We start from the raw sequence: 11,219 nt of genomic DNA on the forward strand, positions 1-11,219 counted from the left end.
ACTAACTACAAAGCAGAAGTTGCATGGCCTTGGCTGAAGCAGTAACCATGGTAATATTGATATCTAGCTTGTAATGTTCCCTTCACTGATAGTTTAAATGTTATATATTTTTGAATTTACAGTTCTGAGATTCAGGATGTCAAACACCAAGATTGTGCAATTGAAAATGATCTAACTTAAAAAAAATATGACAAAATTGTCAAACTTCCCATCTGCAATTTGCAGGAAAGATATGTACATGATGACTGCTACTTCAACTATGTATAACCTCAAACGATTCGAATCAAAAAGCTATTCACAGTTACTCAGTGATAGCAATCATTACAATTCACTTTTCAAATAATTCCAGTTCCTCAAAAAAACGCATCAAGCATTCAGGGCTGAACCAGTTCTTATCCATCTGCATTAGCTCATTCAAAATAGTCATCTCATCAATAAGATATATTAAATCATAATTTACACGATGCAGAACTTCCGCCTAGCAGAGAAAATATAAAGCGATTGAAAAACTTACGAAATATGGGTACTTGTTGATGCTAAATTCACCTGGAGCATTCTGCATAAACAAATTTATAAAGTAGAGAACATAGTTGCCACATTCTTCGCCATTTCTTTGTTGCGGAACCTATAAATGTTTCGAAAATGCCTATGTAAATGAACTAAGTATGCAGAAAATGGCAAAGAGCACTGTGGTTAGTGCTTACCTTGGGTACCAATAATGGAATTTTAGAAATCAGTTTTTTATTTGCAGCCCTGCCCTCTGATCCATATATGTCTAAGACAAATCTGAATATAGCAAACAAGTTAGTTTGACATTAAGCAACTATGACGAAATAGCAGCCCCAATTTTCCATAAGCAAACATACTTTCTTATATCTGGCTCAAGACGCCTTGGATTAGCCTTTTCAAGTGAATCCAGCAACAACATACAGGGTGTTCTGTCCTTCGATTCAGAAGTCTCACCGAGATGACACAATATTAAGACACTCCAATGACCCCTGAAGGAATAATAATTTCAACACCTCAAATCCTACCTTAGCAAACGAACAGAAGTATCAAATGGCCGATACTAAGAAAAGAATCTCACCAGCAAACAATAGGAACAATGACATATGTCTTTGAAAAAATTTGCTTTGTCCGTATCCAAGTAAGTACTTTTCCTTTAAAGGATGCTGTCAAGTATAAGCCGAACCACATACTATCCAGGTAAGCAAATTCACTCCTCTTATCTTCTGAGAATCCCTTCCACAAATTCCTGTACATTTTGGAAAAGGTTGATATGCCACAATTACCAAACTAATACAGAAGATTTAAGTCCTGTTCTATCAGGATTCAAATACGATAAACAGCTTACAAAAAGTAGCAGTCAAATTCTCCACTATGCATCTTTTCCTTTTTCTTTTCTTCATTAGTAGCTTTAACAATTGGGCGGTCATGCTTAATTCTCCTCTTTGATCGCTCACGAGTAGGAAAAGTACCGAAAGAGCACGGGAATACCAAAGCTAATCTCCTCACCTCTTCAGCTTTTTGTTTATTTATCTTCTTTCCATGAGTATACAAGCTCAATACCATGTGTTTCCAACATGAACGATGCTTACACAGTCGAGAATAAACCTCTGTCAAAAACAAAATATGCTAATCCGTAATTTCTCCACTTTTCATTCATTAAGCATTTGAAAGATCAGCTAAAAGTGAGTGACTATACGAACAGTACATGTTTGAAAGTATGCAGTAAATTGGTAAGGGTAAATCATGCACATTAACAGCAAGTGAACTTTCTCAGTTCCATATAACAATGCCCAAACAGAAATTCATGATAACATTACTATTGCAAAGGCACAAGATTTTATTTTTTTTGTAAAGGGTTCATGAGTTTTCCTGGACGGATACAGATACCAACTATGACATTTAAGCCTTCCATATTTGGACTAATCCCCATCCGACCGGATAGGTCCCTTGCTGGCTATCCCCCAAGTTTTAAACAGCTCGATCCCAAGTTTTAAACAGCTGCATGCATGAGTACAAGATGACGTCCTTTGGTGCATATCATAAACAATGCTGCTTATAGAGATAAATTACAAGGATGAATGCTAATAAATTAAGATGGGTAAAAGAACAAACTTTCAGGTTTTTTAACAGCAAAAGAATCTAAATTGGTTCCATAATGATGATTAAAGCTAAAATTGAAGGGTGGTAAACAGATTAACCTGACATTGGAATCGCAGCAATATTTCCATTTTGAGGCTTTCTCTTGCCCATTGTTGATCAATCGTGCAACTAAAAAAACTGATAATTCAAATTTAGAAGACAAGAAACAGCAGCATTAATTGATCAAATTTAAGAAATACTAAAACAAAAATCAAGCGGTTTGCGACTCCGAAGCTGTTTATGGGAGGTTTGACATCAGAATCAAAGTCCAAAACTTTTCAAATTCTTGTCATGGTTTCGGTTCGAGTCGCTGGTCAGGTTCGGTTTGGACTGGTTAAAGTATCTGAGATGAAGGCCGAGCTCAGTCCAAATTACCAAAGAAATCTCAAAAAAGGTGCAAAAATGACCTTAATATTTAACACGTGTCTCACTTAAGCTGCTAATATTTTTTGGGTCTCAAAAATAACCCCAACATTATTAAAAGAGGACATTTAAACACTCACTCAATAAAATCGTAAAATATTTTGACGTGTCAGCTAAAAATCAAAAAACAAAATGAGAAAGGAAGAAGATGGGGTAAGATTTTTTTTATTTATATTTTTTATTGTTGCCACGTCATTTTTTATGTTTTTAAATATGTTTTGTGCTTTTGTTATTTGATATGTCGATCATCTAACGATTTTCGTTGAGTGAGTGTTTAAATGTAATTTGGGTCATTTTTTAGACGCAAAACGTATCAGGGGCTTAAGTGAAAATACAGACCAAATATTATGATCATTTTTACATCTTTTCCCAATTGTTACACGAAGGCATATAACAAGGATATAGAAAAAATTAACCAAACATTAACGTATTGTTTGGATTAGGGGTTGAGATAGGAAAGGAAGAGAAGGGAATGGTTGTAAAATTTCAACCCCTGTTTGGCAAAAAATTTTGAGGAAATTAGACCCAGCACCACCAAAATCCATTTTATTCTCATAAATACCACGCGGCATGTTTGGTTGCAAAAATAAAAAGTAATTCACTCCTTATAAATTTTTACGATTTCAGTATATGTTTTTACGGCAAAAAAACTTGAAATGTACGCTTTCTTTCTCCGATCAAACATGCAATTGATTTCATCGAGTTCAGCCGCATTTTCATCCTCCAGATCTCGATTTCAGAACGGCGGGCAGTGAGAAAATAAAAGAGGCTGAACAGAAAGTTTTTACTGCCTTACTCGCGTTCTTTCACTAAGAAGCGGATGTGGGTAGGTCCGGGCTTTTTTTGTATTTTCGGCAGTGGTTCCGATGTGGAACGAACTACCGGTAAATATCTGCGAGTAATTGAGATGTCTCAACGAGGTATGGCCAAACTTTTTTTATTTCAGTTGTATTTTTATTTTTAATTCAATTTAGTGCTAAATTATTGTTCCTATCTGTTCAACTAAAGCGTAGTTGATTTTCTATTACGATTCAAATTAGTGTTACAGATGCACGATATGGTTTCTGACAGGTTTCTTAATTCCAGTTTCTTGAGATTCATGTATTTATGTTTTGTTTTTGATTAATTTATTGGTGTGGATATTCTCATTTCCTCTTAGTTCTGTTAGAATGAGAAGAACATTATTTTTGTCCTATTACTCATCCACCAACAGATTGAACATAAGAGGCTAACAATATTTTCAACTGGGTGCTAATTACTTTCATTTAATTTATGATTCATTTGAGATGATTAATTTGGCATTAACTGTGTTGTGTTTGTAATGCTTCTATTGTGATTTAAGTTGCGAAAGAAGGATGTGAAAAATTGAAAGTTTGAGTAATGAAGTGATTTTCTTGTGACTAGTTTCTTTATAGGAGAAGTGTGATATAATAAATTGTATAAATGAATGATTTTGAACCCTTCTTTTTTTTTTGTTTTAGGAGAAGAAGCCTTATTTGGATAAAGCTGTTGAGCTTAAGGATGAGTATGTCAAGGCCTTGGAGCAAGAAAATTATGCTTATAATGAAGATGTATGAATCGACCACTCTCAAAGGATGTGAAATATTTTATTTAATGGCTGCTATATTTTGTTGTTTTAAATCCCTTACTATCTTTTGCAATATGTTAATTGTTGAATCTGCAGGTCATAGACTTACTTGGATCCAAAAGCTGCCTACAAACACCATCACCTGCTCTTCCAACACTCAAAATGTACATTATTGTGATGTTTATGCATTTATTTATTGATGTTTGATGAGTAGATTAGCTTATCCATGTTGTTGTTTCTCAGAGGTTCAATAAGGTGGAAGAGAAGAGGGTTTCTGTAATTTTGTTGGCCGGAGGGATGGGTTTATAATAAAATTTGTAATTTTTTTTTGTTGGTTAACCAATGGTTTATTAATGGTATACCAATAATTTTGCTTGTAATACAATGTTCGTAAACGCTAGGTTAACCGTTGGAAACTTGTAATAATTTTTATTATGATTATATGGTTAATAAATTGTTGGTAAACTTGAATTGTATATTTTAAACATACTGCACTTTTAAAAAAATTGATAAATTTATTTTTAGTACACCGTTAGTTAACCGTGAGTAAACCGTCGATAAATTTATAGTTAATTTCCATTTTTTAAGGAATTAATATAAATTTTGTGATAGTACACCGCTAGTTAACAGTGAGGAAACTGTCGATAAATTTATAGTTAATTTTCAAAATATTATTTCCATCTTTTAAGTAGAGGGATAGAAAAGACTAAATAAAAGGACCTTAAAAATCAAAAATTAGATAACTAGAGGGACTAGAATAATTAAAAAAATAGTACAAGGATTTTCGGAAAAAAAATGATATAATACAGGACCTCCGTACTGGAAGAAAGATGGAGTCTATGGCTGAATTAGAAAAATTAAAACATTATATTTTGTGATTTTATTTTGTAATTAATAATTATAATGATTTCGTTGTTGGTTTACCAATGGTTTACTAATAGTATACCTAAAGTTTAATTTTAGTAATACCATTAGTAAATCTTGAGTTAACCGTTGGTAATTTTATAATTATTGTTTTATTATGATCTTGATTTTTTTATATAATATTTTTATTCACTTGTGTATGTGCAATGGTTTTTTTGTTAGTTAACCAATAGTTTACTAATGGTACACCATAAAATTTAGTAAATTATGTAATGATTTCGTTGTTGGTTTTGCTAATGGTTTACCAATAATATAACAATAAATTTAATTACCATTAGTAAACCTTGAGTTAACCGTTGGTAAATCTATAATTATTGTTTTTATGATGCTCTCAATTTTTGTATGTAATTTGTTTTCACTTGTGTATCTGTAATATTTTTTTGTTTGGTTAACCAATGATTTACTAATAGTACACCAATAATTTTAGTAAATTACGTAATAATTTATTTTAACATTCTATAATTTAAAAATAAAAAATAGTGATTTGATTTTTAAATAAACTGACAGTAGACCATTAGTAAACTTATAGGAGACTGTTAGAAAACTGTTAGTGAACTTATAGTGAACAGATTTTTGGTAAACCGTTAGTAAACCATTAGTAAACTGAAATCGTATTTTTGCAAAAAAAAAAGTATTTTTATAAAAATATTTGGTCAAACCGTAAATTTTAACTAATTTTAGTCAAAAGGTATTTTTGAGAATATTTAGGTGTTTTATAGGTATTTGTCTAAAAATCCCAAAATTTTTTAAAGGTTTTGAGGGGTTGAAAAATATTTCCCAACCCCCCTCAACCCTCATATGCCAACCCCCCATATTGGAGTGTTGGATTATTTTTAACTGATTTTTTTAATAAACCCTTCATTTACTTTATTATTTTCCCAAACATGGAAGGGTTATGCACAACCCTTACCTTCCTTTACCGTCCCTTACGATACTTTACTTTACTTTAAAAACCCGTACTTTACTTTAATGTCTTCTCTCCCAAACAAAGCCTAAGAAAAATAACTTTTCTATCCTTCTAGCATTAAAAGTTGGTTTAATCATTAAAAAATATTTTATCTTTTAATTTTTTTATTTATGGATTTACTTTTAAATTTTTTAGATTTTCGCTTATTTTTAAATTTTAAGTTTCAGTTGTAACCATTTATTTAAATTAAAATTAAAAAAAATTCAAATACGTCGTTTATATTAATCTATACCGTTTAATTTGTATTTTTATCATAAAAATTATAACACATGAATAATAAAGAGAGTAACTTTGAACCTTTTATCATTCCAATTTAAACTAATGGTTATAATTAAAATTTAAAATTTAAAATTTTGTAAACTGAGATTATAAACAAAAAAATTCATATAGATGAGGTATTTTCAGATGATTAAACTTTTAAAGTTCATTTTATTTTTCTGTTGGGCTAATAATCCGCCATAGCCCTGACTTCTGGGGTACCTTACAATAAATTCCATATGCTTAAAAACGATCAATAAATCTCCTCATATTTGTGGCGGCGCTCGTTAAACCCCAAATATGATAAAAATTCCACTGCCGCCGTCATTTTCAGTCAACTGCCATTCTTTTTTTTTTAAAATGACAACGCCACACAACTGCTACGTCAGCAAAATACCTTAAAAATTTCAAACACTCAAAATACCCCTAATTTTAATTTAGAAAAAACAAAAAAGCCAAATCAACTCAATCTGAACTAAACCACTCGATTAACCCAACAACCGACCCAACCATAACTGCCGCCCGACCACCGTCGGGAAATGTTTCGGTCATCATAAAATCAGAGAAGATGACCGGAAATTTTTTCGGCGGTGGTCAGATGGCGGTGGTTGGCGACAGTGGTTGGGTCGGTGGTGGATGAGTTATTTGTTGTAAGGCATTCCAAAATCAGGGCCGTGGCGGATTATTAGCTATTCTTTTTGAAAAGTTTTCACTGAGGTGGGCCGGGGCCCGGGTCCAAATGTGACCCCTTGCAAAAGTTACCTCCAAACAGCAGCCCATACTAAAAAAAAAGAACAAAGGATCACTTTACCCCCTGAACTTGGCACAAAGTATCAAAAACGTCCAAATTAGCAAAACGGGATCACTTTTACCCTGAACTTATCAAATTTAGTACAAAAACCCCCCTCCCCACTCTCACCCTAGAGAGTGTACCTCACTCTCCGGTTTTAATAGGGGTTTTGGTTTTCTAAGGTGGTTTTTGATTGAAAAAAGTTTAAAATAGTCCTAATTTTTTTTAAACATTTTAAATTAATACCTAATAATTTAAAAAAATAACAATTTCATCCTTTTAATTTCAAACTTAAAATTACAAATTAATCCTCCAACTTTTACTTATATTCCAAATTAATCCCCAAAAATTATATTTTTTAATAAAAAAATTAAAAAAATTTAAACATTAAATCAGACCCATGGGTCAAAAAATTGACCCATGGGTCTCAGAGGAGCTGCCGGCAGCAGCTCCTCCGTTCTTGCTCGTCTGAGACGAGCAAGCACCTGCTCGTCTGAGACGAGCAAGAACCTGCTCGTCTGAGACGAGCAGAGACCTGCTCGTCTCAGACGAGCACGAACCTGCTCGTCTGAGACGAGCAGATCCTTGCTCGTCTCAGACGAGCACCACCTTGCTCGTCTGAGACGAGCAAGGATGTGCTCGTCTGAGACGAGCAGATCTGTGCTCGTCTTAGACGAGCAGATCTGTGCTCGTCTGAGACGAGCACAGATCTGCTCGTCTCAGACGAGCACATCCTTGCTCGTCTCAGACGAGCAAGGTTCTGCTCGTCTCGGACGAGCACCGACATGCTCGTCTGAGACGAGCAGCAGGTTCCGGCGAGGAGGATCTCCTCCTCGCCGGAAATTGTAAAAAAAAATTCAATTTTTTTTGAAAAAGGTTCATAAAAGCCCTTGAATTAATTAAGATTAGTATTTTAGTATGATTAATGAGTATTTAATTAGAATTAATGAGTATTTAGAATCTCACTCTCCAATTAGGGTGCCACATCAGCATAGGGGTGTTTTTGAAACGGTTTTGCCAAGTTCGGGGTAAAAGTGATCCGGTTTCGCTAATTTGGACGTTTTTGATACTTTGCGCCAAGTTCGGGGGGTAAAGTGATCCTTTGTTCAAAAAAAAAAAAGTCGATTTACAATCTCACTCTCTTCTTGGGTTTCTCTTTGCTCAAGCCAACACAAGCTAAACTTTTTTTCTTTCGAAATCTAATTCACAAGGCACTCCATAAATTTTCAATGGAAGGTCAAGAAGGAACTCAGCAACCGCACCTCATCCTTGCTCACAAGCTATTCCTTCTCACTCACCCTGATGTTCAAGACATTGAGAAAGTCCGCCTCAAGGAGGAGGTTTTCGCCGCCGTTAAGTCTGACGGTAACTAACTGATTCAGTCCGAATCTCAGCTCGTTTGAAATTCGAGTTAAATCTGACCTAACTTGAATATCTGTTGTTTTGTTTTTGGCTTTAATTTTGTAGATATGGCTCCTTTATATGAAACCCTAGCTAGCCAAGGGCTGCTTGAGAAGGATCAAAGCATTTTGGATCCGATGCGTGCTAAGAATGAGGATGAGCTTAAGAAGATCGATGAGAAGTTAGTTTTTGTGTCCTTCAATTATTTTGAATTTTTATTTTATTTTTTAAGTTTGATTTTTAGGGTTAAAATGTAGAACAGAGCTTAACATGCGGTTTTGAAAAGTGGACGGGATATAGAATTATATTATTTGATTAAAGGTCCAAATTAACGAGAGTACGCCATTGCTTGTTTTTAGTTTTAGCTTAATTATATGACATGGTTTTTGATTGAAGATTGGTTGACTGATGCTTAACTTAAACTCGATTAGTATGTTTTTTTTTTTTGATATGTAACAGTGATTGCTTTAGAATTGTTGATTGATTTATGTAGATTGAAACATAGTGTCTGCAATGAACAGAATTTATTGTTGTTACATTGTTGAATGTTTTTGAATTCGGAACATTAGTGCAAGCAAATTACATCACAGCCTAATATGATGCTACGGACAAAGTGGATATAAGCAATTTAAATGTGAACTGTTGGTTTTAAGATTTTTTATTGAACTGAAGCATTTCGAGACGGAGTTGATTAATAATTATAATATGTGATAAGGTTGTGACTGGTCAAATTTAAGTTGTTTTCTTTTGTTCTTATAACATTTACTAATTATATATTGTTTTTCATTTTAGTTATATTACACTCCCTACTTTTCTTATGAACAAAGTACCAACATTGTCTACTCATTAGGTTATCGTTGGGATTGAATTCATCGAGTACTTTTTTATATGCAAGTTATTGTAAATAACTGCTGATGTATTCGTGGTGGATCTTACGATATAATGATAAGGATGTGCTCGTTGCATTATTTTTGGGGAGAGACTCGCATGGCTTCAGAACAGCTAGTATTGTTGAGTCTTTTTTAATTTTGAAATGTCCAGTAGGTTCTAGCTTACTGGATTTTCTATATGAGCATATCTTAATGTTTTTCTATGTTAGAATTGCTGATGCTGAAGAGAACTTAGGAGAAAGTGAAGTTCGAGAAGCTCATTTGGCCAAATCTCTGTTCTACATTCGGATTGGTGACAAGGTGAATAAGAGCTGCTATAACTGGTAGTTTTGATATTAATATTTGACTGTGCTGCCTTCATTTTAGTAGTATCTTATGTACACATCTGTTACACTTTGAACCAGGAGAAAGCATTGGAACAGCTAAATGTGACAGAAAGCAAGACGGTTGCAGTTGGGCAAAAGATGGACTTGGTATTCCATACTTTACAAATTGGCTTTTTCTACATGGATTTTGATCTCATATCCAAGAGCATTGACAAAGCAAAGAGGTAAGCAAAACATGAAATTATCTACTGTTTTTTTTTTTGTCCAATTTTGTGTTTCCGCAAGCAGGCAAGTATTGGTTTGTGTCTGATGACAGCTTGTTTGAGGAGGGCGGTGACTGGGAAAGGAAGAATCGATTGAAGGTGTATGAGGGCTTGTTCTTCATGTCCACTCGAAATTTCAAGGAAGCAGCCGACTTATTTTTGGATTCCATTTCAACCTTCACTACCTATGAGATTTTTCCTTATGACACATTCATATTTTACACTGTACTCACAAGCATTATATCACTGGATAGAGTTTCTTTGAAGCAAAAGGTATTGTTGGTTGCAATATGGTTTCTTTTCTCATGACAGTTTGTGCCTTTACCTAGTAATACTAATTTTAATCAAATTGAGCAGGTAGTGGATGCTCCTGAGATCTTGACAGTGATCGGAAAAATACCATATCTTTCGGAATTCCTAAATTCGTTGTACGAGTGTCAATACAAATCCTTTTTTGCAGCATTTGGTGAGTAGAGTTTAATTCATTACGCATTGAAGTTGATTCTGGTGCAGTTGTTATGCCTTGTAGGATTTAGTAATAGCATGTTACAGAAGGCAGTATTTCCTTGAATATCTCATAATTGGTTTATTCTTGAATTTCATTTACAGCTGGCATCACTGAACATATTAAGCTTGACCGCTATTTGCATCCTCACTTCCGATACTATATGAGGGAGATCAGAACTGTTGTCTATTCTCAATTTTTGGAGTCATATAAGAGTGTTACAATTGAAGCCATGGCAAAGGCGTTTGGTGTGACAGTAGAGTTCATTGATCTGTAAGTGGTTAAATTTCATGAACCTTTCCCTGAAGTTTCGGTTTCCGCTCTCTCTGTTTTTGACACAAAGCTGCTTCAATTTTCAGGGAACTATCACGTTTTATTGCTGCTGGGAAGCTTCATTGTAAGATTGATAAGGTTGCGGGTGTTCTTGAGACTAACCGCCCTGATGCAAAGAATGCTCTATACCAAGCCACTATAAAGCAAGGAGACTTCTTATTAAACCGAATTCAGAAGCTGTCTCGTGTGATTGACCTGTGAAGTTTCTAGTTGTTTTGTGCGATTTGCAATATGAAATTTGATGTTTCGACAGAAAAATGGAGCATAGGAACTTCATGGTGGATACTTTGATTTAATCAATCTGATACTAGTTGAGCTGTTCTTTTCTATCTATTCACCAATATGTTTAATATTTTTAGCATATTGCTAGTTTCTAAATGAATTACTCTCTTCCTTACCCAAA

The 11,219-nt window shown here is 34.0% G+C and overlaps 2 protein-coding genes and 1 long non-coding RNA gene across 4 annotated transcripts; 2 read left to right on the plus strand and 1 right to left on the minus strand.

Annotated features, from left to right (window-relative positions):
• Positions 1-81: 81 nt before the first annotated feature.
• Positions 82-2,474, minus strand: LOC126671553 (probable ubiquitin-like-specific protease 2A). 2 transcript variants are annotated; one of them, XM_050365334.2, is made up of 7 exons: positions 2,208-2,474; positions 1,355-1,616; positions 1,088-1,255; positions 867-998; positions 705-786; positions 515-625; positions 82-400 (listed from the first exon to the last, which is right to left on the minus strand). In XM_050365334.2, the coding sequence occupies exons 1-7, from the start codon at positions 2,257-2,259 to the stop codon at positions 329-331; spliced, it is 879 nt and encodes a 292-aa protein (XP_050221291.1). In that variant the 5' UTR covers positions 2,260-2,474; the 3' UTR covers positions 82-328. The 2 variants fall into 2 exon arrangements, with proteins under 2 accessions (XP_050221291.1, XP_050221292.1); XM_050365335.2 differs by having other exon boundaries at positions 1,355-2,007; positions 2,208-2,473.
• Positions 2,475-3,165: 691 nt separating this feature from the next.
• LOC126675264 (uncharacterized) lies at positions 3,166-4,565 on the plus strand. Its single transcript, XR_008790504.1, has 4 exons — positions 3,166-3,491; positions 4,053-4,142; positions 4,256-4,323; positions 4,403-4,565. It is a non-coding gene; the product is annotated as an uncharacterized LOC126675264 (long non-coding RNA).
• Positions 4,566-8,221: 3,656 nt separating this feature from the next.
• LOC126673943 (26S proteasome non-ATPase regulatory subunit 6) lies at positions 8,222-11,219 on the plus strand. Its single transcript, XM_050368278.2, has 8 exons — positions 8,222-8,463; positions 8,566-8,680; positions 9,599-9,689; positions 9,794-9,939; positions 10,032-10,251; positions 10,336-10,444; positions 10,588-10,756; positions 10,843-11,219. The coding sequence occupies exons 1-8, from the start codon at positions 8,328-8,330 to the stop codon at positions 11,015-11,017; spliced, it is 1,161 nt and encodes a 386-aa protein (XP_050224235.1). The 5' UTR covers positions 8,222-8,327; the 3' UTR covers positions 11,018-11,219.

This window comes from Mercurialis annua, linkage group LG3 (assembly GCF_937616625.2).
Source record: "Mercurialis annua linkage group LG3, ddMerAnnu1.2, whole genome shotgun sequence".
NCBI classification, from domain to species: domain Eukaryota; kingdom Viridiplantae; phylum Streptophyta; class Magnoliopsida; order Malpighiales; family Euphorbiaceae; genus Mercurialis; species Mercurialis annua.

Coding starts and splice junctions, on each gene's coding strand:
- LOC126673943 (XM_050368278.2), top strand. CDS start 8,328: ATGGAAGGTCAAGAAGGAACTCAGCAACCGCACCTCATCCTTGCTCAC. Junction 8,464..8,565: donor CGCCGCCGTTAAGTCTGACG/GTAACTAACTGA, acceptor TTAATTTTGTAG/ATATGGCTCCTTTATATGAA. Junction 9,940..10,031: donor AGCATTGACAAAGCAAAGAG/GTAAGCAAAACA, acceptor GTCTGATGACAG/CTTGTTTGAGGAGGGCGGTG.
- LOC126671553 (XM_050365334.2), bottom strand. CDS start 2,259: ATGGGCAAGAGAAAGCCTCAAAATGGAAATATTGCTGCGATTCCAATG. Junction 1,617..2,207: donor TGCTGCGATTCCAATGTCAG/GTTAATCTGTTT, acceptor TGTTTTTGACAG/AGGTTTATTCTCGACTGTGT. Junction 787..866: donor CTTGAGCCAGATATAAGAAA/GTATGTTTGCTT, acceptor TGCTATATTCAG/ATTTGTCTTAGACATATATG.